Source organism: Trichechus manatus, unplaced genomic scaffold (assembly GCF_000243295.1).
Source record: "Trichechus manatus latirostris isolate Lorelei unplaced genomic scaffold, TriManLat1.0 scaffold00043, whole genome shotgun sequence".
Taxonomy (NCBI): domain Eukaryota; kingdom Metazoa; phylum Chordata; class Mammalia; order Sirenia; family Trichechidae; genus Trichechus; species Trichechus manatus.
The window spans coordinates 3,428,101-3,455,517 of NW_004443979.1; the positions used below are offsets into that span (position 1 = coordinate 3,428,101).

The 27,417-nt window shown below is 34.2% G+C and overlaps 1 protein-coding gene across 1 annotated transcript in view; it reads right to left on the bottom strand.

Annotated features, from left to right (window-relative positions):
* The window catches only part of MIPOL1 (mirror-image polydactyly 1), a 354,221-nt gene that overhangs the window by 287,441 nt on the left and 39,363 nt on the right, over positions 1 to 27,417 (bottom strand). The window contains exons 6-8 of the mRNA XM_004376497.1: positions 19,261 to 19,390; positions 7,047 to 7,080; positions 6,617 to 6,787 (exon numbers count right to left, since the gene is read on the bottom strand). Of these exons, the coding sequence (XP_004376554.1) occupies positions 6,617 to 6,787; positions 7,047 to 7,080; positions 19,261 to 19,390 (335 nt within the window). The remainder of the gene's footprint in view (positions 1 to 6,616; positions 6,788 to 7,046; positions 7,081 to 19,260; positions 19,391 to 27,417) is intronic.

The following is a 27,417-nucleotide window of genomic DNA, read 5'->3' on the forward strand; positions in this document are numbered from 1 at the left end:
AAAAAAAAAAAAAGACATATTCCAATTAACATGGATGCAAATAAAAATTTAGCTACAAAAAACAGAAAAATACACAAACACCACCAAATGGCAGATGAGTTCAACAAATCTTAGCACATCCACATTATAAAATTATAAGACTATCTGACAAATATAAAATCATTTAGTGAAAAATCAGGTTACAAAGTAGTATTTAGGATGTAATATGCATTGAAAAAAAAGGCAAAGAATCTGTATATGATTATTTTCTAAGAAGTGAGTTTATGAAACTTTTTTCTTCTTTCTGCTTATCTATACTTTCAAAAAGTTATAAAATGTTTATAATGAGAAGAAAGATAAGTTATTAGAATAGATGAAATAGCAACAATACATTTTAGCAAGATGGACTGGTAAAAAAAAAACACTCATATGCAAATAATTGTATGATAGACAGAAGAGCAAATTAACAAATTGACAGGGGAAAAAAACTAATAAAAACTTTACAGTCCCTATAATAAAGAATGTTAACATGTTTCCTACTTTTCCTGAAAAATGAAACTCTAAATGTTATGATTTATTTTGTTTTGAAGTATAACTTTTTGTTCATGAACTTCTAATCATTTAACAAACCACTATTTTGCAACTATTATATGCTAGGCGCTATGCTAATTAGGAGAGATACAAAGTGAAGGTAACACTAATAAAGGAGAGGCTAAGAAACTAGGCTACTGAATCATTTTCATTCCCTCTGCTATAGTGGATAGTTTTAACTTTGATGGTTATCTCACTGGCCAAGATTTTGGGGTTATTCTCCAAGTGGGTTATTAGTTTATGCTAGACTCCCCAATCTCAATTTTCTTTTAACACTGAAGAAATGCCTGAGGATCTACTTCCGAAAAATCAGCCACTGAAAATCCTATGAAGCACAGTTCTACTCTAACACACATGGGGTTGCCATAAGTCAGAATCAACTCAATAGCAATTGGTTATTGGTTGGTTTTGGTCACAAAGAATATCAAATGAGAAATTCAAAACCAACTCAGGAATGTTCTAGGACTGATTTTATGACCTTGACATAGAAATATCATAAAATATTTATATTATCAGTCTTTAATTTCTGTACTGGGTACAATAAAAAGAAAAAATCCTAAGTTTTAAATTACTCATATCTTTTCCTCAAATGTGCTCCCTCTCTTTTACTACTTCTGAGTCTGGCTTGTGTATTGTAAAATACTCATCATTTAGTTTGTTTGTTTTTTACCCAAATACTCATTAAAACTTACACAGAAGTATATCTGGAATATGTTGACCCTAATAATTGCAACACCTTCAAAAACTTTATTTCAAGTGTCTTTTTCTCTTACTACAACATATTACAGCACTCCAAGACAATTATTTGATGAACTCAAACATCCAGTCCATGGGTCAACCAGTGTTTTACTATCCAGCATCTGGCCTTCTGTGATACCACACTCTCCTCAGTTTCCTTCTAAGTCACTCATTAGTCCTCTTTCTCTTTACCCAGGGGAGAGTTTATGGTCCATCCCTGTAACGATTCTCTGGTCCCTCACCCATCAAAATCCCAACCCTAGTTAAAATCAATTATCACAACACCATACAACATCCAAGATCTGAATGTTGCTAGAAGAAATCATACAACCTTCCAGACAGGTTTCACTTTAAATTCATTACCCTAATTCTCAAATAAACATTCAGATCAGCCTGTCAATCATGCCTTGCCCTAGTTCACCAAGACAACTATTTCCAACTGTCTCCTCATTTTAAATATCCAGCACCATTCATTAACCCATCATACTGAGAATCTAAAATAACCTGAGAAAAGGACTGATGCCCTGCCCCCATCTTCTCACCACTAAACTTATCAGCTTGCCAGCTTCTGTATCCATTCAAGTTCTTTGTATTCCTCTGTTGCCACAAAAGTAGTTTCCTTGTTCCTAGCAAAGGTACCTCCTCCTCTTATGTTCTGGATCACCTGTTGTTGTTAGGTGCTATCAAGTTAATTTCAACTCACAGTGATCCTATATGACAGAGCAGGATGGCTCCATTGGGTTTTCTAGACTATAATCTTTAGGTGAATGGATTGCCAGGTCCTTCTCCCACGGAGCCGCTGGGTGGGTTTGAACCGCCAACCTTTTGGTTAGCAGCTGAATGATTAATCATTGTGCCACAGGCCTCCTTTCCTAGCTTTTGCGAATTTCAGTATTCAGGGTCTGGGACAGTCTCTAGTGCTTCAGGCACCAGCTGAGAGCCTATCAATGAAAATCTCTACCATATTTTTCTACCAACTACAAGTGTCAACAAGGCCCAAAGCCTCCTGCTGTCAGGCCCTACTTAGGTATGCAAGTCCTTGGAAATAAAAAATAGCCTAGAGTTATCCTAATTTTGCCAGAACCCCTAGGGTTGGTAATTTGAATTACTGCAGCTCTTGTAAGGTCAGCTCTCAAAGCTAATAAACCCCACCAATCTTGACTAGTCCAAGATTCTTCTGTTGCTTACTGGTGTATGACCTGGATTTAATTGTACCTCTAAGCCTAGCCTGCAGAATTTAGGTTATCAGCTAAATGCTCTGAGACGAATACCGGTAACAGAGGTTAGATAGTTAAGAGAAGCTGGATATTTGGCTACTTTGAAAATTAGCCATAGGTAAAGTTCCTCAAATTAGTGGATAATAATAAACTAGATGGCCTCTAAGTTTTTACAAGACTTAAGTTCTATATTCTAAGAAATGCTTCCATTTACCATTCTAATTTTTTGTTTGGATAGAATGAAAAATGGAAAGAGCCTAGAAAAAAAGATAGTGAAGAAATTTCCAGTTTTATCCTGTACTTCCAGGTATTTCTATAACCTGGACGTAATATTTGAGTATTGGTGAGCTGAATAAACTATAAAGATGAAAGAATGACAGACTGGTAAGACAATTCTCTGATCAAACATATGCTAATTATAAAATTTTTAATTTATCCTATGAAAGATTTTAAAGCTTTCATTTCTCAGTTTGGGATAGAAGAGATATGGGAGAAGAATTTAGAATAAATAAGAGTATAAAGATTCATCTGAAAGAGGTATGATTTTAAGTAGGCCATTTAAAGTAAATACATTATTTTAACTTGATTAGAAAAATAAAGTAAGTTAACAAATGTAACAAAAGCAAGAACTTCTCACTGAATCTGAAGATTTTTCATAGAGATAGAAAGGGACTAAAGTTACAAGTGTCACTTTATAGTCCTGGCACCATACAGAAGACACAGTATAATCATAAAACACCTGATGCTAAACAACAGCTTTAAGGTGAAACCTCTGTGGTATTCCTTCCAAAATCTCAGGCTAATCATGAGAAAAACCTGTTGCCATGAAGTCAATTCCGACCCACAGGGACACTACAGGACAGAGCAGAACCGCCCTATAGAGTTTCCAAGGAGTGGCTGGTGGATTCAAACTGCTGACCTTTTGTTAACAGCCAAGCTCTTAACTACTGTGCCACCAGGGCTCCTAGAAAAACATCAGACAAACCCAAATTGAGAGATTTACAAAACACCTGACCAGTATGCCTCAAAACTGACAAGGTCCTGGTGGAGCCGGGGTGGGGGCGGGGGTGGGGGGAAGACTACTGAAAAATGTCACAGACCAGAGAAAACTGGAGAGACATGACAACCAAACGCAGTGTAGAAACCTGGACTGGATCCTGGGACAAAAGGACATTAATAAAGACAGGTGAAGTCTAAATAAACTCTGGAGTAGAGTTAATAGTAATAGAATGCTGGTTTCTAAGTTTTGACAAATGTACCATAGAAATGTAAATGATAAATTTAGGGGAAACTGAAACTGGGTGAGGGGTATATGGGAACTCTCTGTACTATAGTATCTTTGAAACTTTTCTGTAAATCTAAAACTATTCCAAAATAAGTTTATTTTTAAAAAGTTAAGGTTAAAAAAAGTATCCATTCAGAATAATACAACTATAAATATATAATGACTATAACATAAAAGTTAAAATGAATACTACTAGGGCCGGGGACTTGGCAAATGAACAAATTAAAATAATTAAACAACTACTTTCCCTTCTTCATAAAACATAACTGTAAATATATTGTAGTGGTAGATACATCAATTTATAAATAAAAACATGCTGACAAATATTACCAAATGCTGCATTCTTCTATTTGTTTATCTTTTTATACCATGAAAGCCCGTGGGCAAAGGAATGAGAGGAAGAGGAAAGGGGGGCAGTCAATACTTAATTATTCTTCACGTGCTTATTTTTAGTTAACTTAAGAAAATAAATGATAAAAATATCAAATATTTGAGTTTATGCTATAATATCTGTTTCCAAGCACACGAAAATAGTTTTGGCTATCTCTTTAAAAATCTAATGAATAATCTAAGATTGAATACACTTGGTGAAGCACAACACAGAAAAAACACTTGCCTATTTTAAAACGCTAAGGAGCTTTTCCAATTCTACTCTAAAGATGTCAGACTTCCTTCTAGGTAGGACAGAATCATTTGCGGCAGACTAATGCTCCAGCCAAGAACAAGAGAAGCCAAACTAAACACAAAAATCATCTGTTTAAAGGCAGAAGAGGGCCATGCTGCAACAATGACTTGAGTGCCTAAGATTCTGAAGAGGGGTTAACTGTAGAGAGGTGATTTGAGGCTCTGCAGTCATCCTCCCCCAACCCCACGCCACCCAACCCTGGGAGTTTTGCAGATTCTAGGCATGACAGAGAAACCAGTCAACTTTTTGGCAGGGCTGAAATGACAAAACTGGAGATGTGAGACTGATTTCCCCATCAAATCATTTTCCAAATTCTAAACCTGTACAGGGCAGAAAGTTAAAAAGCTAAGGCCCAAGCCTACGAAAAAGAATAACAGGAGTTTCCTATAGTCTTACAGCAAGATAAAGAGACAAAGACAGGATCTGCCAGGAGTAGCAGTGAGTACTCAGCCCTCAGTTGATAGCCCAGAGGCATTACCCAAAGTACAAGGTAAAACAAAAGTGGACCAAGACTTAATAAAACTTCTACCCAGCTTCCATGAGAGATAGTAAAGCATTTTGGATAGTGATAGAAATGAATAGGAAACATTTCATGAAGTAGGAGTGAGAAGGGACAACTGGTTAAATGACAAGCTTGAGCAGGCAAAAAGAGATGTGAAATAGTGCAGGAGCAGAGAGGCTGTCCCTAAATGGAAGCACAGGATATATGTGCAAATCAATGCAGATGGGTTGGTAGATGAAATTGTGGAGACATGCAGAAGTTCTCTGTTTTAATGAGAAGGAGGAGATATTTGAGGAGAAAGGAAAAGGGATAAAATAGTACTCTAGAGGAGAGACTGAATGGACTAACCAAAGGCAAGAAGACTGTAACACTAAAGGCCTACTTCAAGATGGTGGTCATGAATTTAAGGTAAATTTATAGTCAGCAAATTTCCCCCACCCAAGTTGTGATCATATAGAATAGGCAGAGTCGAATTTAACTAGGCTTGGGTTTTACTAGGTGAGCAGGAGAAAGGAAGACAGGGCAAGAGAACTGAGGTTATATTATAGGCAAGTTGGCAATAATAATGGGCCATGGAATCTAAGCTAAGAAGGGAAATCAGGACATAAGGGGTTTGATGAATAGAAAAAAGGTAGTAAGTAGAAAATATTGTATAGTTTCCAGTGGAATTGAAAACCTGATGGACTTAGCATTTAGAGTGAATGAGGTGGAAAGACAGTAAAGTAGGTGGTGGTCAGAAAGTGGGATACTTAAAACTGAGACTGATAATGACAAAGAATAAGTTATGACCATGGAAGGTATGGCTGAGGTAGTGGGGAGCACACAATCAATGAAGAAGAGAAAATCAAGGAAATGAGAGGCCAGAATATTTGAAAAATCATCTGAATAGATATTTAAATCATCAATAAGTATGACAGGAGCAGGCTGAAGAAAGACATAGTGAAATAGACGCTAAGATCTTTAATAAATGAGGTCATCATGACATAGGAGTGTGTAGATGACCGTCAAAGGAGTGTTTACTGGTGGTGCAGTCTGATTTATGAGCTTCAAAAACATGAGCATTTAGGGAGGAAAAAAGAAACACTGGTCTAAAAGCACTAATGAGAAACAAGCCTCCAAGCCCAGTGGAATAACTGGTATGAAGAAGAACATAGCCACTATTCACAAGGACCACAGTAGAAGCAGTATTCTCAGGAAGGAAATCTGGTTAGAGAAGGAAGATAAAAGTAATGATCAGAAAAAAATATACTAATGATTTGATTCACTTATGAATGTTTAGTAAAAGGTGTAAAATTAGATACTGGGAATAAAATAGTAATGAAGACATAATCTTAGCCCATAAAACAAGGAGAGTCCAGTAAGATGTTTCATATAAAAGCGATCACTTTAAAAAATATAACTAAATATTTTTATAACAAGTTAACAGTTTTATTAATAAGGGTGCATATATTCGAACAGTAGTGTAACAAAATATGCAATTATTTTAATATATCTAATCATTGTGTTATTGATTATATATTAAAAAGTAATGTGAATTAAGTACGTCTGGGTAAAAGTAATTTTTAAAGGAGTGGAGGAGTAGTCTAAGTATATGCTTTTACAGATACATGCAGAGTTACCTGAGACAAAGCAGAATCCCGTTCTTCTATCACGGCACTCATTTCTTCTGCAGTTATTCTCTTTTTACATTCCTTGGTCTTGTAGATTCTATCCACAATTATAGCTCCATTCTTCTGAATAGCTATCCCTGTGTCTGCATTGTTTATTCTGTTCAGTAATTCCTGTAATGTCTACCAACACCATTATATGTTAGTCAGACATGAAGTTTTAATATATTTTATTTAATATAGGGTTTTAATTAATAGGCACATGTGAATTGTAAATTGACTGAGGGAAGTTATTGAATTTTCATATTGCAGCAAAGATGTACATTATTAGTGTGTCAATTCTTCTTTTTCCCACATCTTAGTTCTTGAAACCCACTCAATTGAACTTAAGCCTCTAAGATATAAGACTGACATCAAGAAATCTCCTCAGAGAATGGCTTACCATGTCATTTTCTTCAGGGTTAATATTTTCTAGCCTAGAAAAAAGGGACACAGAAAGCCTCATCAGTAGCATTTCCTTAGTGCAGCAAAATGAGTTCGCTTTTTAAATCTTTAGAACCTCAAGTAATTTCGTTCGACTAGTCTTTAGAGTCAACCATGACACTGAACATATTAAAGTGCCACCTGCTCGATTCCATCTTTCAATAATGCTCCATATCTTCTGCACTGAATTCAGACTGTTAAGTTATTAATGTTTACTGCTATATATGACTACAAGGATCAATTGTTCATATGTGCTTAGATGAAGAAAGTTCCCCAGTGATAGACGCACTCATTCTCATCATTATATTTATTCCTGGACTTTCAATTCTTATCAGAAGCTGTATTTCCTCTCTCTTTTGGACACTATTACAAATAAAACAAGGCAAGTATTTTTATTACAAAGTTTAACTATGTTCCCTCAAAAGCAAAGACAAATAATTACCACTAAATTTGACCTGAAAATCTCTTGTTGCTTCCTACTTGTTAAAACAAATACCCTATACAGAAAGGCTGACCAAAACGGAACCACATTTTTGGGTGGCTAACATTATACTTTCCCTTTGTCATAACTTGTATATAATTATTTAATTTAAAGACAAAGAAAGTAAATTGGTTCCCCTAATAAGTGCATTTTGTCTTATAAGAGCTACAGAGTTTGCTGAAATGTTTGCTGATGTTGATGAACTGAAGAAATGTGGTAAAGGAAAGAGTTCTTATGTTATACAACAAATATTCTCAAACTTAAAAATATTTATAAATAATTCAAGCCACAATTAAATTGGGTAAATTGAAAGAAAATCTGTAGTGAGTATTAGTGAAATGATTTTGATTCTAGAAATGGTCTCAATTATTTTGAAACTGTACTAAAAAACTGAGTTATACACGTTCCTGTTTTCTGTGTTTTTTTTTTTAAATTTCTGTGCCCCTATGATTTAGCACCCCCCTCTCCACACAAAAGGATACTAGAAAGAAATGACAGAAGACAGTCAATAAATATACCACAAAACACTTCCAAACTCCACAATTCAATGAAATCTCTATGGAGAGAAAGCACGAATTTTAGAAGATAGCATTTTAACAGAAAAATAAAAAATAAACTACCTCTTTACACACTTACGTAGTATAAGCTAACAGTAGGGTATAATACCTTTAAATTATACACACTTAATTGTATATCAAATTACTAATGTCTACTATTTGGATTCACACTTATGTAAGGGCAACTACCCTCACTTGTTATCTTTTTTCTCCCAAAATAAATCAGCAGTTTTCAAAGATGCTGCTTCACAAAAGCTTGTCTTACAAGAACGGTGAAGATCACTACTTCTTTTTTACTCAGTTGAGGAGCATAGCAGAAATGTATAATAAAATTCTTATATTTTTATTTACAATCACAGAAAAAGTATTTGAAGAATATCAGTAGCATTTCACCATCAATTACTGGTTGGGTAAATATTATTTTTAAGAAAGCCATACGTGGTGAGGAATATTTATCTTAATGTTATTCTCTTTAGATGAAGTTAGACTAAGAGCTAATTAACACAATTTTAAATAAAATTCAATTTAAATTTTTATAAATTTCACAATTACATCATTAAACGTCATAATTTAAAATGTGACAACATACATGATAATTAAACATTTAAATTGGTAGATTCCTGGGAAACTTTGTAAAAGAAATAATATTTATTTCAAGGTTATAAATTTCTATGTTAAGTTTCAAAGAATTATGTATGACCACAAGAAAATGACAGTGTAGGCAGATTACCCAGTCTGTATATTCCAAATAATAAACATGACAAAAAGTATACGGAATTTCTGTGTAATACTTATAAGCTGTCTTCAGACATTGCAATGTGAAGAATTTCTACTTTAAGGAGAGGCAGGTGTAGAATTTAAATGTTTTAAATAAACACCTTTAAAAGAGATATTTACACAAATATTAAAATTCTCTGGCAACAACTAAAACTAAAGAAAATCAAAATCAGATTTTATTAGTTAGGGCCACTCATACCGTAGCTAAGTTAATGAAAGAAATACAGTAGATCTTTGGCACGTGAATTTATCATTCATACTTTAAATAATTTAAGTGATCGTCCCCAAAGATGCATAACATGCAGGGATTTGTCATTTTGCTGATGTATGAATTTGAACCATGTTTTTTGGTGAGGCTAGCGTGCAAGTTCTAGTGCTTAGGACATGAGTGAGCCAAGTCAATCACTTAGTACTTGGATCTCCACTTAGCTTTATTATTAATGTTTATAACTGATGTAAATATAGTAATAAATGGCCAACAAGGGAAAAATAAAACTTTATTGGTTAATTTGGGATTTGAAAATTTACACAGGAAATAAGTAACTTTCAACAGAAACAAGAATCTGTAAAGAGAAAAGGCTAATGCTTATATTTCTCTATTTGTAATTCTTTAAAATTCTCAGGGAATATTTTTCAAAGATAAAGTTCAACTACTTCCTAATTTAGTCTCTACTATATATCTATATCTATTAGAGCAGAAGTCAGCAAATTTTTTTCTTTAAAGAGTCAGATAGCAAATATTTTAGGCTTTGCCATATGTTCTGTGTCACAGCTACTCAATTCTGCCCTCCTAAGTGCTAAAGCATCCATACACATAAGTAAATGAATGGGTGTGGTTGTGTAACAATAAAACATTTATAAAAACAGGTGGCAGGCTAGAGCTGCACCTCAGTACCCAGTCTGCCAATCTCTAATATACCAAACCAAAACCCACTGCTGTCGAGGCAATCCCGATTTATAGTGACCATACAGAGTATTGAAAACTGAGACCAAATTCTTGATGTTAATACACTGTTAAGTGCCAATTCAGTATATCTGATTTATTTTCCTGAGCTAGATCATTCAATATCTAGTTAAAGATTAATAATCAACACAAGTGGTTTTTAGAAAATTAATTTCAAGCTTAAAAGAGGCACATCACTTACTGTATCACATAAGACAACACAAAAATTAGACCAAAAAAAAAAAAAAAACCACCTAAAAAAAAAAAAGGATAACTTAAAGCAGCTATACAAGGCATTTAATTTTCTATATAAAATGACTTTGAGGAGGTACTAAGGTTTACTAGCAGCCTGTACAACATATAAAGCTTTATGTTGGTTTAAATAAAGAACTGAAATAATAATTAGTATTATATGAAACTGACAAATCATAAATTATAACTAATATGAAGTTTACAGTTATACAAAAGAATCTCAATCTTTCTTCAAGTCTAAATTAAGCTTACAACATTCTAACTTGACATAGTCATGATAATTAGTAAGAATTTTGCTGAAGCAAATGTCCACGGGCTCAAGTTTCAATTGATTTCCTATACCATGCAAATTCTGACTGACAACCTTGCACTCTAAGTGAAAAGACCCATACATGAAATGTCACATTTCTTGATTTATCCCTAAATCAGTCAATATCAGCTTTTTCCTTTCTGAACATACATTCACCTTGTTTACTAGTAGGAAGCAAAACTTTGACCTCAACGATAAAATGAATTAGTGATTCCCTTGAATCAGAAAATTCCATATTGTGTGTTTTTATTCTCTAAGTCTGATCTGTACCCTTAAAACGGTTTTTAAAAAATCAACAATAACAAAGAAAATGAAAAAGATATCATGAACTCCAACTTGGAATATACATATGCAAACATGTGTATATTAGTTTGTATATGTAAGTCTTTTTAACTTGAATCCATTCTACTTTTTTTTTTAGTTTTGGATACAGACCAAAAAAGGAAGAAGTGGGGAAAAGAAAAGAAAAGAAAAAAGCACTGTACATTAAAGGCAGGTAAGGGAAGGCAGAGAAGTAGGAGAGTAATAACACAAGCCAGACACTATAAAAGAGAGAAACAAAGTAGGTAAGAAGTGGCAATGAAAATGAGAGAAAAAAAGAAAGAAGGAATTTGAAGATTATAGGAGGCAAGAAATAGAGAATTAAAACAAAAGGAGCTACAAAATAATTTATACTTTTAGCCTACACTGAATGCCTCCAAATATGCCCTCCAGTTAAGCAAAACTTAGTTATGAATTTGTTCTATCTTAAGAAAAATTTATTCTAAAATGCACTCTTGAAGGTTCACAACCTACAGACTCAGCTGAGGAAGAGAAAGACACCTGAATAGTATCATCTAAAACTATGCTGACATACTATTCTTTTTGTTGTTGTTCTTGCTTCACATGTGGAGCCTTTTCTGATCACCACCGGCACCCTATGACTATGATACGTTAGGAACCCCTCTTATAAACTGTTCCTAAAACTGACTGCCGTCGAGTCGATTCCGACTCATAGTGACCCTACAGGATTGTGTAGAACTGCCCCACAGGGTTTCCAAGGAGCAGCTTGTGGATTCAAACTGCCAACCTTTTGGTTAGCAGCCGAGCTCTTAACCATTGCACCACCAGAGCTCCAAAACTGTTCCCTAAACCCCAAAAAAACCAAACCCACTGCCATCGGGATAATTCCGACCCATAGTGACCCTATCGGACAGAGTAGAACTGCCCCACAGGGTTTCCAACGAGTGGCTGGTGGAATTGAACTACCGACTTTTTGGTTTGCAGCCGTAGCTCCTAACCACTACAAAAAAATGTTCCTAGGAACCAATAATTCTTCATATTGATGTACATTAAGTATTTATGTAATTATTTACTTAATGCCTATATTCCTAGCTAAACTGGGACCATAATGCTGTGTCCCCAGTAATTAGCACTATGCCTGACACAAAGTATGTATTCAACAAATATCTGTTGAATGGATTAGTTAGTTAAAACAGCAGGCTTGGGATTGATTGTTTTCCCTTTCTCCCTTTCCCCTTACTCCCTTAATACTAATGTTACAAAGAACAAAATAGAAAAGGCTCTGCCTCAAGGACTATAAAGAAATAATTTTAACATGTAATAAAAACTGTAACAAATATATGCACAAAAAAGTGGAGAGACAAAGGAGGTAAAAAAATATAATACGAAAGATGGATAGGCCCAATTTATATTTATTAGCTAAAGAGAAAGAATGAACAAAATTAAGAGACCAATTTAATACAGGTTCTGAGGAAGAAGTTTTGGCTTGGATATATGAGCAGATGGTTTTGCCACTGATCAGGATGGGGGATTAAGAAGAAGGATAAGATTTTAAGAATGAGTTAGTAAGTTTCATTTTGGATATGCTAAATTTGAGTTGCCCATGAAAATCTGAGGTAGGCAAGTCCTACAGTGGGCAACTGATTGATTTTAGAAGGCTTTGGGCAAGTACTAAGGAGCCTTGGTGGCAAAGAGGTTAAAGTGCTTGACTGCCAACCAAAAGGTCAGGGGTTCAAATCTACCAGCTACTCTGCAGGAGAAAGATGTGGCAGCCTTGGAAACCCTATGGGGGCAGTGCTCCTCTGTCCTACAGGGTTGCTACAAGTCAGAATTGAGTTGACAGCAGTGAGTTTGGTCTTTTTTTCTTTCCTAGGGTGGGGGGCAAGCAGTCAACTGCTCTAAGATTTCTGACGTATAAAGCATAAATGTCACCTACATTTAATAACATTGTATGAAAATCTATTTGTTATCTTTTGAAGGTGGATTTTTATTTTTGAAAAGCATCAAAATCCACTTAGAACCAAGTCTCATAAATAAAATTGGTGATAAATTTAGGTAACAGAATTTATGGCCATAAATTTACATGTAAATACAATGTAGCACTAATCAGCAGCTGATAAACTAAATATAATAGTACTTGCAAATCCCCAAAGAAGAATTCTAAGGTTGTAAGGGCTGGAGTACTGAAATAAGTTAAAAGGTACCTACTTTGAAGAAAAATAGGTTAGAAACATTTGGTTCCAATAAGCTTTTCTGTAGATATAAGCAAATGGATTCTAAAAATGTATCTGGAAAGGAAAAAGTATCAAAATACCCAAAACAAATTCCCTAAAAGTTGGAGAACTGACATTATCTGATTTCAAGACTTATTATAAAATTTCAGTAATCAAGACTGTGTGGTATTAGCGGAGGAACAGACACACAGATCAACAGAACAGAATAGAGAGCATAGAAATTGACCCAAACAAATACAGTGAACAGAATTTTTTAAAAGATACAAAAGAAATTCACTGGAGAAATGATAGCCTTCCCAACAAATGGTGCTTCAACAACAGAATGTTCATATGCAAAATAAAAAAAAAAGCTAGAGAGAGAACCCCATACATACCTACACCTTACACAATAACTAATTCAAAATGGATCACAGACCTAAATGTAAAATACAAAAGTTATAACTTCTAAAAGAAAACATAAGAAAAAAATATTTGTGGCCTTGGATTTGGCAATGAGTTTTCAGATTCGATACTAAAAGCATGATCCTTGGAAGAAAAAACTTATGAAGTGGATCTTATCAAAATTTCAAACTTTTGTTCTGCCAAACTCACTGTTAAGAGAATGCAAAGACAAGACATGAACAGGAAGAAAATGTCTGAAAACATTTCTGATAAAGGACTGGTATCTATATTATATAAAGAATTCTTAAAACTCAACAATAACTAGCTGCTCGAACCACGACCTCATCTACCCTGAGTCCAGAAGAACCACATGGTGCCTGGCTACCAGTACCGGCCATTCTGATATGCTCAAGAACGCAATCGATGCATCCTGATAGAATGGGAGCAAAATGTGGAACAGCACTCAAATTCTTAAGAATTCCAGACTTACTGGGCCTGTTGAGGCTGGAGAACTCCCCGAGACTATCGCCCTGAGATACTCTTTAAAACCTGAACCAAAACTATTCCATAAGGTCATCTTTTAGCTAAATAACAGACTGGGTCATAAAATAAACAATATCATCAGTGAGTACTGTGCTCCTTTAAAAAATCATGTATGAGATTTACTCTAAAGCAAAAAAGAGAAGGCAACGGGGTAGGAAAACAAGATTACTGGAAACGGAACAACTAGAATAGAAATAATGACAAAAGTTGACACACTGTGTAATATGTAACCCATGTCAGTGAACAAATTGTACAGAAATTGTTAAATGGGAACCTAATTTGCTGCATAAACTTTCACCAAAAACACAATATTATTTAAGAAACAAAACAAACAAACAAAAAAAACTCAACAAGAAAGCAACTTGATTTGAAAAATGGCCAAATATCTAAACAGACATGCCACCAAAAAAGATATACACTGAGGTTCACCATTCAGCTAGGGACTGCACAGCCCCATAAAACAAAATGGGACTAATGAGGCACAGCAGTCCAGGGACAAGGACTAGAAGGCAGGAGGGGACAGGAAAGCTGGTGATAGGGAACCCAAGGTTGAGGAAGGACAGAGTTGACATGTCATGGGGTTAACCATTGTCATAGGGAAATGTGTATACTGTTTAATGAGAAACTATTTTGTTCCATAAACCTTCATCTACAGCATAACAACAACAACAAAAAAGAATTATCTATGTGACATCAAATTGACAACAGCAACGCAAAAGGTCTGATGGGAAGCCTAGGGGACAGTGAGTTGAAGACGATGGTAATGGAATAATTTGGAAAAGGATAGTGAGAATAGCAGCACAACTGGAAGAACGTAATCAATGTCACTGAACTGTACATGTAGAAATTTTTGAAATGGTGTATCTTTAGCTATGTATATTTTCACCAAAAAAAAAAAAAAGTCATCTAAGGTCGAGAAGGGAGAATGTTGACATGTCGTGGGGTTGTTAACCGATGTCATCAAACAGTATGTGTACTGACTGTTTGATGAGAAAATATTTGTTCTGTAAACCTTCACCTGAAGTACAATAAAAAAAATTTAAAAAAAGATATACAGATGGCAAAAAACATATAAACAGATGTACAACATTACTTGTCATTACCAAAAGCCAAAACTCATTGCCATCGACCCAATTCTGAGTCATAGCGACCCTATAGCACAGAGTAGAACTGCCCCATAGGGTTTCTAAGGCTGTAATCTTTACAAAAGCAGACTGTCATATCTTTCTCCCAAGGAGCAGCTGGTGGGTTTGAACCACCGATCTTTCAGTTAGCAGCCAAGAGCTTAACCACTGTGCTACCAGGGCTCCTTTTCACTTGTCTTTAGGGAAATACAACTTAAAATAATGAGATACCATCACACATCTATTCCAACCAGCCAACCAGTTGCCATCAAGTTGATTGTGACTCATGGTGGTCCCATGTGTGTCAGAGAAGAACTGTGCTCTACAGGGTTTTCAGTGGCTGATTTTTCAGAAGTTAATTGACAGGCATTTCTTTTGAGACACCTCTGGATGGACTTGAACCTCAAATCTTTCGATTAGAAGCCAAATGCAATAAACGTTTATACCAATAAGGACTCCACACAGCTATGAGAATGGTTAAAAATTAAAAAAAAACTCCAATATTCCAACAATTCCAAATGCTAGCAGGGATGCTTTGCAACAGAACTCTGAATCACTGCTGGTAGGAATGCACTTTCGAAAGTTTGGCAGTTTCTTATAAAATTAACATAGACTAAACATACAACACAGCAATTTCACTACTAGGTTTAACCAACTGATTTGAAAACATATGTCCATATAAAAACCTACATGCAAATGCTTATAACAACTTTATATATAATCACCAAAAAGTGGAGGCAACCAAGATAACCTTTATATAGATGAGTGGATAAATAAACCACGGAACATCTATAAAATGGAATACTATTCATTAATGAAAAGGTGTTGTGGTTGTTAGCTGCCCTCAAGTCTGACTTGATTCACAGCAACCACATACACAATGGAACAAAACACTGTCTGGTTCTCCACCATCTCCAACATCAGCTGCCAGGGTTTTGCGGAGGGGGAATTAGCTAGAGGAAGAACAGGGGATTTTTAGAGTGGTGGAACTAATCTGGATACATGACAATATGCATTTGTCAAGAAAAATAGAACTTTACAGCATAAAGAGTGAACCTTCATGTATGCAAATTAAAAAAAAAAAATCAACCAGGAGGTCAGGAGATCCCAGGATGGAATGCAGACTGTGACAAAAGAACCTAACTGTATTATAAATATATGGCATGACCTCACTTAAGGAGGCAGGAGGAAAAAAAGAGCCAATCTAAGCAACTTTGGAAAGGTATTTTGATTGGAAACAGTAAGATTAAAAACTAAAGGAACTGTACATAAACAGTGTACTTTAGTTGGTAAAGTTGTTTTTCATGGTATATGGGTATAGATCAATGATTTTGAAAAAGTTATACTGAGGTTGTATACTGTTTACTGAGGTTGAACAAGTAAGCAAATAGATGGTGGATGGTGGGAGCCAGACTTCTCACTGTTGGAGAGGGAAATTACAAATATGCAAGAGGTGGAGACATCAGTATGAACTCATGTGTAGCTTAATATAGATACAGATGGATAAATATACAAATAATAGTGGATAAAAAACCAAAAACAAACCAAACCTGTTGCCACTGAGTCAATTCTGACTCACAGCGACTCTATAGGACAGAGTAGAACTGTCCCATATGGTTTCCAAGGAGCGAACTGCCAATCTTTTGGTTAGCAGCCGAGCTCTTAACTGCTGTGCCACCAGGGCTCGTATATAAATCAGTTAGCATACATACATATATTCCCTGGTTCTGTCTGCTGAGAGGGCCTAGTAGTCATACCCCAGCAACAGTGAGCATACTCAGCACCCAGATCTTGATTTCTAGTATCATTCCTCAAGGATTCTTGGAGAAATGGTTGATTCTAGGGATGGTACAGGGAATATACAAAATGACCCTGAACTAGCTATCTTGTAAAGTAAGAAAGTACTCAAAAATAAAAAAAAAAGATGGAAGCATATCAAAAGGATATAGGCGCCAACCTGAAAGAGCTCTCAACAGCCAAAGCTGAAACAATCTGAGCAACAAAATAAATAATGTAGTATTAGATTATATCCCAAGTATTAAATAAATATCTACAAGTTCATACTGACATAAATAAATGATTGAATACATAAATGAGGGAAAAGAGACAAATCTCCTGTACACAAGAATCAGAAATTATTTATGTAGATATTCTCCCCTCCAGGATTTGGAACTTAACTCCCTCCCACCTACCCATCCCACATCCTTGAGTATGGCTATACTTAAGTGATTTGCCTCCAAAGAGCAGAGTGTGGATAGGAAGATAGGGAGAAGTAACTTTATAGTGGAGAATTCTGGCAAACGCTACCTTGGCCCGGCGATCAAGGTTAAAATCACTGGTGGTAAGTCATATTGACAGCATGTACCCTTGAAATGATGTGATAAGAATGGCACTTCACCTCTGTGGTCTTCATCCCCAAAATCCATAAACCTAGTCTAATTATAATAAAAACTTCAGACAAACCCAAACTGAAAGACATTCTATAAAATACCTGAGCAGTACTCCTCAAAATTGTCAAGGCCATCAAAAACAAAGAAAGTCTACGAAACTGTGACAAACACTGCCATTGTTAGTATTATTTAATGACATTTAGTTTTGTCTCCTTAATGAACCTTGTTTTAATTAGTACTTTACTCTCATCCCCTACAGAGCCTAACAACACTGGGCAGGGAGCAAATATGCGATAAGTATATTGATTGATGACTATAAAATATTAAACAACTACATTCTACCTTTACAGATAACATATTCTTAGATGCTGTACGAGCTTTTTACCCAAAGCATGTTCCTAGACTAGCAGCATTTTCATCATCTGAAAGCTTGTAAGAAATGTACAATCTCAAGGCCCACCCCAGACCTACTGCACGAGAATCTGCATTTTTAAAACGTCCCCAGGTGTCTTAAAAGCTTGCAAGTGGCCATCTAAGATGCATCAATTGGTCCCAACCACCTGGAGTAAAGGAGAATAAAGAACACCAAAGACATAAGGAAAGTAGTAGCCCAAGAGACAGAAAGGGCCACATAAACCAGAGACTTCATCAGCCTGAGACCAGAAGGACTAGATGGTGCCTACCTACCACCAATGACTGCCCTGACAGGGAACACAACAGAGAGTCCCTGATGGAGCAGGAGAAAGGTGGGGTGCAGAATTCAAATTCTAGTAAGAAGACCAGACTTAATTGTCTGACTGAGACTGGAGGTACCCCAGAAAGCATGGCCCCTGGATTCCCTACCAGCCCAGAACTAAAACAATTTCCGAGGCCAACTCTTCAGACAGGGATTGGACTGGACTGTGCGACATAAAGTGATACTCGTGAGGAGTGTGTCTCTTAGCTCAAGTAGATACAAGAGACTAAACGGGCAGCTTCTGTCCGGAGGTGAGATGGGAAGTCAGAGAGGGTTAGAAGCTGGTTGAATGGACATGGGGAATCAGGGGTGGAAAGGAGGAGTGTGCTGTCACAGTATGGGGAGAGCAATTAGTCACATAACAATGTATGTATAAATTTTTGTATGGGAAAAAATAAAACGTCCCCAGGTGATTAATGTGCACATTAAAATTTGAGAAGTACTTATTTCTAGGGAATTGTTTTTTAAGTTCAGTCTATTATTTACCTATATCAGAATCACCTGCATTGCCAGTTAAAAACGTAGACTCTTAGGTTCCATTCTTTGCATATATCACTAAAGTTTAAGAGTCAAAGGTAAAAGAACTACCAATAAAAAGTAGTGAAGAACAGCAATGACGCTATTAAGCAGAGAGCAGAAAAAGTACCCAGGTTGTTGAAATAAATTTAAAAAATTGATAATAAAAAGGTGAGGGAAGAAAAGAGGAGGCACAAAAGAAGGTAGAGTAAGGACATCAACAACCGAACTATGAAGAAACAGAGAAAAGAAAGTAACTGTACTGAAAGTGATGCACAATTTTTCTCAGTGACTGTTACTCCTAACAGAAACCCTCATGGAGTAGTGGTTAAGAGCTACGGCTGCTAACCAAAAGGTCGGCAGTCCAAATCCAGGTGCTCCTTGGAAACCATATGGGGCAGTTCTACCCTCTCCTGTAGGGTCGTTACGAGTTGGAATCAACTCGACAGCGAAGGGTTTGGTTTGGTTACTCCTGACATTCAAACTACTAGTATAATGCTAAAGGTTTTAGAAAAGACTGAAATTTCCTAGTGTAATATATAAGAATCAGTAACGTTTTTGAATATGTAACCACATATAATACCTGCATTTTATGTATGCTCCTAATATCTACATAAACTGTATATTAGTTTCAAATGTGTACATACGCTTTTATAGACATTTCCATATGCTTGGCTCGTGCAATTGCTTCATCTCTCTCTTCATTGGCTAATCGCAATCTAGCCATAATAGCTTCATCACGTTCCCTCTGTGCACAATATACTTCTTCAACCAGAGCTACAAAAATATATAATCCATAATTAATTAGAGAAAATAAAGGAGAAATAAAAAACAAAAATCATTTGTCATTTTTTCAGAATGTTTGTTTATTTCAACTGGTTTCAAAGGCAGTATCAATTAATAGCTTCAGGTAATAATATTTTTAAAAGCTACTGCAAATTGAGATACCATTTCACACTCATAAAAAAGCAAAAATTAAAATCTCTAACAATAATAAATGCTGTCTAATAATAATAAATGTGAAGATGTAGGACAAAGGAAATTCTCACATATTGCTGAGGACTGTTGTTAGCTGCCGTTGAGTTGGTTCCTGACTCATGGCAACCCCATGTGTTACAGAGTAGAACTTCTCCATAGGGGTTTATGACTGTAATTTTTACAAAAGCAGTTTGCCAGGCCTTTCTTCCATGGGGCTGCTGAGTGGATTAGAACCACCAACCTTTAGGTTAGCAGTCAACTGCAAACCACTTGCACCACCCAGGCTCCTTATATACTGCTGACAGGACTGTATATTTTCATAACCATCTAAAGAACAATTTGGCAATATTTAGTAAAGTTGTAGATGTGTCTAACCTAAAGCCTACTGCCGTCGAGTCAATTCTGACTGACAGGAACCTACAGAACAGAGTAGAACTGCCCTATAGGGTTTCCAAGGCTATAAATCTTCATGGAAGCAGACTGTCACATCTTTCTCCCATGGAGCGGCTGGTGGATTCGAACTGCTGACATTTTGGTACAACCTAGAAATTTTCCTCTTTGATATGTAGCGTAGAGAAATTCTTGCACATTGAGTACAGGAAACATGTATAAAAATGCTTACTGTAGCATTTTATTTGTATAGCAAAAATTTAGTAATAACCCAAATGTCCATCAACATGAGCAGGAACAAACAAATTGTTATACATTCATAATGGAATCCATCCAGCAATTAAAATGAATGATCTAGAGCAACAGATGTTTTTCGACAAATCTCAAAAATGTTGGCAAAAATAGAAGGTGTAAAGCAAAAAAATTCTACATACTACTTATGGATAGACAAAATTAGTAAAAATATAAAAACATGCATGAAAACAATAAACACCAAATTTAGGATAGTAGTTGCCTCAGTAGGATAGGGGAAGGAGAGGAAAAGATGGGATCAGGGAAGAGTACACAGAGGCACATCTGTGCTGGTTTTACACTGCACATCTTCAGGTCATGCCATTTATACATGTTACAATACAAGTGACACGTTCTAGATTTGCGCATTGCTGTACTGAAGGCTTTGATGTTACATGAAATCGTCATTTCTTAAGCATAACCTCTACTTTTGCATACCTGAAATCATGTATATCTTTTAAAATAACACTTCTATTTTATACATACAGGGACTCAAATACCTGGATCACTAAACTATATTTCATTTATGCTGACAAATCACAAGCAATAACAGTTTATCACAAATTAAATTTAGTAAAAATATTTGACATATTTTTTAGATTATAAAATACTGGTTTCCTGTAAGATCTGTCATACATTAATGCAAAGTTAATTAAGAGAGTTATCAATGTAGTTACTTAAATTATACATGGTAGAAAAGAAACTAACTGAATAAATCAAGTATATTTTTTCCATATTAGAGTATAAAATGCAACCTGCTAGCGGGAATGTAAGATGGTACAGCCACAATGGAAAACAGTCTGGCATATTCTTAAAAAGCTAACCATATACCTGGCATATGGTTTAGTTATTATACTCATACCTACCCAAAAAAATTAAAGCATATGCCCATACAAAGACTTGAACACGAATAATCATAGCATCTTTATAATACCAAAAACTAGAAAGAACTCAAATTTCCATCAATAGCTGAATTGATAAAGTATATGACCAACTGTACTGCAACAACTTTTTATGCATATCCATATGCTTAAAATTAAATGCTTTTGATAGTTGAGATAAGTTTAATTAAGAAATTGTTTCTCGTATGAACGTATATTTTGGAAGCACCAGTGTTCCTCAGCACAATTGTTATAGTTTTTTTTTTTTTTGTAGTGTTATTACTCCTATTTGGTTGTCTACAGCTGTACTATTCTGCTACCATAAATCTATTCATCATACTGATTTGAAAGAACCTTTTGCCCAGAATGAAGTACACAATAATGAGTTTTATTTGTCCCTATTATTTCTACACCATCTCCTCCTGGGAAGAACTTTCATAACAGCTTAGAGAAAGTACCATGATATAATGGGAAGAATATGGGCTTTATTCAGATCCAAGGTGTTAACATACTAAAGTTAGGCACTCTTGATTTTTTAAATTTCTTACATTGTTTTAGTGGCAGTTCAGGTGGATAGAATGTATATGTGGTTGTTAGGGAAAATTATGTTAGATTATATAAAAAGTCCTTGGCCAAATTAAAAAAAAAACAGAATAAACTGAAATTTCAACAAAGGTTAGCTCTATTCCACCACTACCACCACCACCCTCAATCCATAAACTCACAATTCAACTGTATTCCTAGCCACATTAAAAAACTGATTTTGATCAATTTGGGCCATTTGTTGCAAAAACAGATTCTGTTCTGTTGTTGTTGTTTGCATGTTTCCTTGGTGTGCAAAAATTATAAAGAGGAACTAAAAGAAAACCTTTTCCAAAACCTATTCTATGTACGTACCGCAAAATATAACAATTCAATAATTTATATACAATATCATGATATTCTAAGATGTTCACAATTTTTTACATTATAAAATAATTCTCATTTGTAGGGCAGATAGAATGGACAAAATGAATATAAAGAGTGGTCAAAGTACAGATTAACATGTATATTATATTGCCCTGAACTATGTCAAAGCTTAAAATACTAATCACTAAACTTCAAATGCCAATAATAAGCTATCACTCCTGTACAGTGTAATGAGATCTTTATAAAGTGACATTTAAAATAAGCTGTGTTCCACTTTATATACAATAGCACCTGATGAAAGAGGTAAGACTAGCAATATCACGGGCTTCAGCAGTTATCTTTATATTTAAAGGTAAATGATTTACACAGAGGGCTTATTTGGTCCTATGTGATTAAGAGAAAACATTTTTTCCCCTACTAGAGCTATTTCAAATCCAAAGATGTACATGTGTATTTAAAGGAGATTATCTTCTGAGTATTCTAAGGTTAAATTTTAAAATGCCAGAAAAAAATATGCATAATATAGCTCTACATTTTAGAAATAATGAGAAAAGTTTTCAAAATTAAGGTATTACTAAATGTATTACAAATACAAACAAACGTTTATCTGGTTATATGTAAAATTTTTTGGTTATGAAAAACCTGATTCTTTCTGGAATTTAGTACCTTTAAAGGGTCAATATGCAACTCTCAAACATTTTAACTATAGAAAACTTAATTGTAAACACTGAGCTTTTCCTAGGTAGATGACTATTACAAAGTTCACTAGAAAATCAATATAGCATTTTAGTTGGAATTTGCTCATTAAACACCCACAGCTCTAATGCAAATTATGATGGAATGAATAAAGCAAATACGCATGCTTCTTTCTTTTTATTAAATGTAAAATCTACTGTTAATTGCATCTCGTATGTCATACAAACTTTTCTCCTTAACTATTAAATAGAAGCTTTAACAAAAGTCATTAGAGATTCTCTTTCTTTGACTTGAATAAATTTCAATATTTGTTCAGTAAAGGTTCACAGCAGTTAAATAACATTAACAAATATTATTAGCTACTATGTAAGCCAACCAAGTAAAATACTTATATTGTAGGTAAAACAAATCATTGGGTGTTTACAATAATATTTGGATATCTCCATTTTTAAACATGGTTATCAAATATACTATAATTCTTAGTCAAATGAGAAAGATTCAGAGAAGATCACCCCCACTCTCCACCAAATACTCAGATTTGTTTAGTAAGCTAATTGTTTTCTAATATGGCAAGAGTAAATATGAAGAAGCTGAACCATACTAAGTATGAATTTATTGAGTCAAGGCAGAGTACGTATTTTCTTAGTAGAAACCAAGCCTATTGACAAATCCATATTCTACACTCTTCAAACTATTTTTAAAATATACTAGAAATGAGAGAGACAGTGTATTAGAAATCATTCTAGTTCAAATAGATCATGAGTATCGAAATAACATAATTTGGAGGGTAGACATTTTTCAGGAAAGAGAATCTGTTAACATCCTTAAAGCTGTTATATAAACAGACAAGGCTAAATTAAAGAAGGGGGAAAATAATCATTAGGATTTAAAACCTATCAAGCAAATCAATGAATACAATTACTGCTCAAAAGTTCTAAACAACATATATAATATAGACAATAGTTTTATAAAAGACAGGCCTTTGCTATATATGAAAGAATTTCAGATTTATGACTATCTACATTTATTGCTTGACATGAAGATTAACTATTTTGGGGGATTCATAATTATGTTAAATGGATTCCTGAAAATATGAAATATGATACTAAGTAGTGTTTTATGAAACCACCACATATACATTTCAGAATCACAAACATTAGTCTTTTTTTTTTTGTAATGTCCTTAAAAATTATAAATTTTAACACAGGCGGTAAACGCCCTATACCAGTAGAAAATTAACCAAACCTACTCCAAGTAATTTTATGCTTCTATTTTTGGAATCACAATGCCAGATTCAGCTTATTATTGCAGAATTTCTTTCACAAATCATACTATCATGTTCTTTCTAAAACTGAATTGTATTTTTTATTATTTTACACAAAAATTTATGATAACCTTTCCTGATTAAAAAGTAATATAGGCTCATTGTAAAAATGTGGAGAAGACAGGAATACTTTACATAGTTTTGTAAATTTCTGCATGTTTTTAAAATACATAGAATATATTTTCATATTCTTCAGTGGTCTTCAAAAAATATAAAATAATGCATGGAATTTTATCATTTGGATATGCCATATTTTAATCAATTAAGATGCTCCTAATTTTAGATTTTACATTGTTGCCAACTGTTCACTATACAAACAACACTGTAATGACCACTCTGTACACAGAATTTTATGTATATATATAGTTAACTGCTTAGGAAAATTCCTAGAAGTATGACTACTAGATTAAAAGTCAGCTTTTTAAGCCCTAATGTATGTTGTCAGACTTTTTTCTGTAAAGGTGCTATTATCTTATACTCACCAATACTATAGAAATTGTTAAAGATTAATGACGAAATTATACAAAAAACTAAGTTTAAATTTCTGAAGTATATAAGAACTTTTTTAAATAAAACTCAATTATTTTATACATACTTTAGAACAGATAACTAAGACTACATAAGAACACTGTCCAAAAATCTGCTCTATATTTACATTCAGATATTTAATATAGATATTACAGCTATAATTTTTAACGTAAAATAGATGTTTATCCCTGAAGTATTAAAATAAGTATCAATTATTTTGTGTATTTCTAAAATACAACTGTAACAGTATTTGACTTCTTTACTGTACAGAATATTTGCATTAAAATTTAAAAGATATCAATATGAAAATATTGTGAAAAATAACTTCTACCTAAACTTTTTCCAAAATTATTTCCTCTTCAAAATCAAACATTTGAAAAAGTCTTAAAATCATTTTCTGAAAAGTTTCTGTTATTTTTGTTTAAAACACCGTAATTACATTACATGTTCTCAAATACTTGTTGTCATGCTAAAGTCCACAGTAAACCATTCCTAATAAAATAGTTTCTAATTGTTGGCTGTTATCATGCATAATGGTTTCTCTGTCCAAGAGGGGAAAAAACGTTTTTATGGAGGGAGGATACAAAATTGGCCACACTCTACCCTCAAGTATTATTTGACCTGGCACTCTTTCATATAATTAGGATTCTCCAGCTAAAGATGGTAATATAATCAATTTTCTACCTACCAAAATTTCCACCTGCTATATTTCAGAGAGGGGTCTTTTTTTAATCTGAAATTATAGGCCATATTCTTGAAAGCTTTTTTCCTTCCAAATTAAAAAATGTGTGCTTGTGTGTGTGTGTGTGTGTGTGTGTGTGTGTGTGTGTGTAGTTAAGGCTCCATTATAATTGAATGCATTTAAGGCCTTCAGGTATTAAACTAAAGGGTATCACATTTTATTAATGCTCGCTACATATACACAAGATTCCTATGTGTTATTATGTCTTAAACGTGAATATAATGCTATTTTTTTCTTCTTCTGCTACACAGAACTCTTGTTCTCCTTAATCTTTAGAGGTCAATGTCATCTGAGACACTGTGTGCATCTTTTTACAAGAGAACACTGTAAACATTTTCTACTATATAACTTAGATTTTCTTTACACTAATTCTTTGTAGTGTCTTCATATATTTGCTGTAATGGTAGATTACATATCTAGATGTTTAACATCTTAATCTGAACAGAAAAACTGAAGTTGTAAATTTCAGAAAATTTATGTCCTAATCCTTTGGACAGTCACAGTTAAACTCCTTCCCTCCCCACTGACAGCAAAGTAACACCCTCTGTAATACAAAGGGCTTGGCAAAATTTTTATTTATAAAATATCAGCCTAAATTTGAGTGCATAGAAAAGAATATGTTTAATGATCAAAAACGCAGATTAAATGCTTATACCATCAGTAAAATAAACTAGGCAAATTAATTATGTAAATGTTGGATTATACATTGTTAAAATACAGTTTAGATAGATAGATTTTAAAACACAATATTTAGGAACTAAAGGAATTCTTTTGGCTAAAATCGAATATTGGCCTTGTTTTAGTTTAATTGGAAGAGGATCTCAAATTCATCTTCTCCATGAGATATCAGGAACCTGGATTTCTCTTTGTACCAAAGGTTAATAAGAAATGTGTCTGCAAAAGTCAAACAGCATTAAATACCAAAAACTGATTATTATTCTACAGGAGTTGTTCTGTCATTCATAATCTCTCCATGCTCCAACCTTCCACAGCTAATCTTTAATGGATGACATGCAAGAAAGGAAAATAACATATAAAGCAGAGACTCCAAAGTGAGCTTCTAAGAAATAGAAAAGTAGGCTTTTAAAGAAACATAAATATTTTAAATATCACAAAAATAACTTATCAGAAAAACTAAATAAATACTCATGTAAAATATAAACATCATCTGTACACAGAAAATGCAATAGAATAATAAAAATTAAAGAGAATTATTCTGAACACTAGACAATTTCCACTGAGATTATTCAGGAAAAATGAAAGGTTTCATTGAACAAGTTATATTTAAAAGTTACAACCAAATCACTGATCTAAGAGTAAACTAATGGATACAGATCAGGCCATACAATATTATCTCTTACTTCTAGAATCAATTTAACTAAAGCAAATTTTGAAATGTCTGTGGTTTAATCACTTTAAGTGAGAAGAGATACACACCTAAAGGACAAAGATTCAACGTTTCTACCATACTTCTCTAAAATATTCCTAATATTTTAAAGTCATACATGGTATAACGATTAGCACATACTATTATCCACATGTATAATTTAATGAGTCAAAACACAGTAAAAAGTCCTAAACAACTATATTGAGATAGTATTTTCCCAGTGTTAATAGATAGGGAGTCAGCTGGGCATTTCAGCTTTTTCTAAGACTAAATAAAATCTTTATTTCTTTTCTGTAAAGATGAAAGAAATAGTTTCCATATTTTCAAGCTTTCTAAAAATCAAGGAAAAATAATAACAGGATTCAATGAAATAATAAAGATGTTTTATAAACTAATTTTAAAAAAGACACACATCCTATTAAAAAATGGTCAAAGGAAGTGAACAGACACTTCACCAAAGAAGACATTCAAGCGGCCAACAGACACATGAGGAAATGCTCGCGATCACTAGCCCTTAGAGAAATGCAAATTAAAACCACAATGAGATATCATCTCACCCTGGCATTACTGGCACCAATCAAAAACACTGGAAATAGCAAATGTTGGAGGGGTTGCGGGGAGATTGGAACACTTCTGCACTGCTGGTGGGAATGCAAAATGATACAACCATTTTGGAAA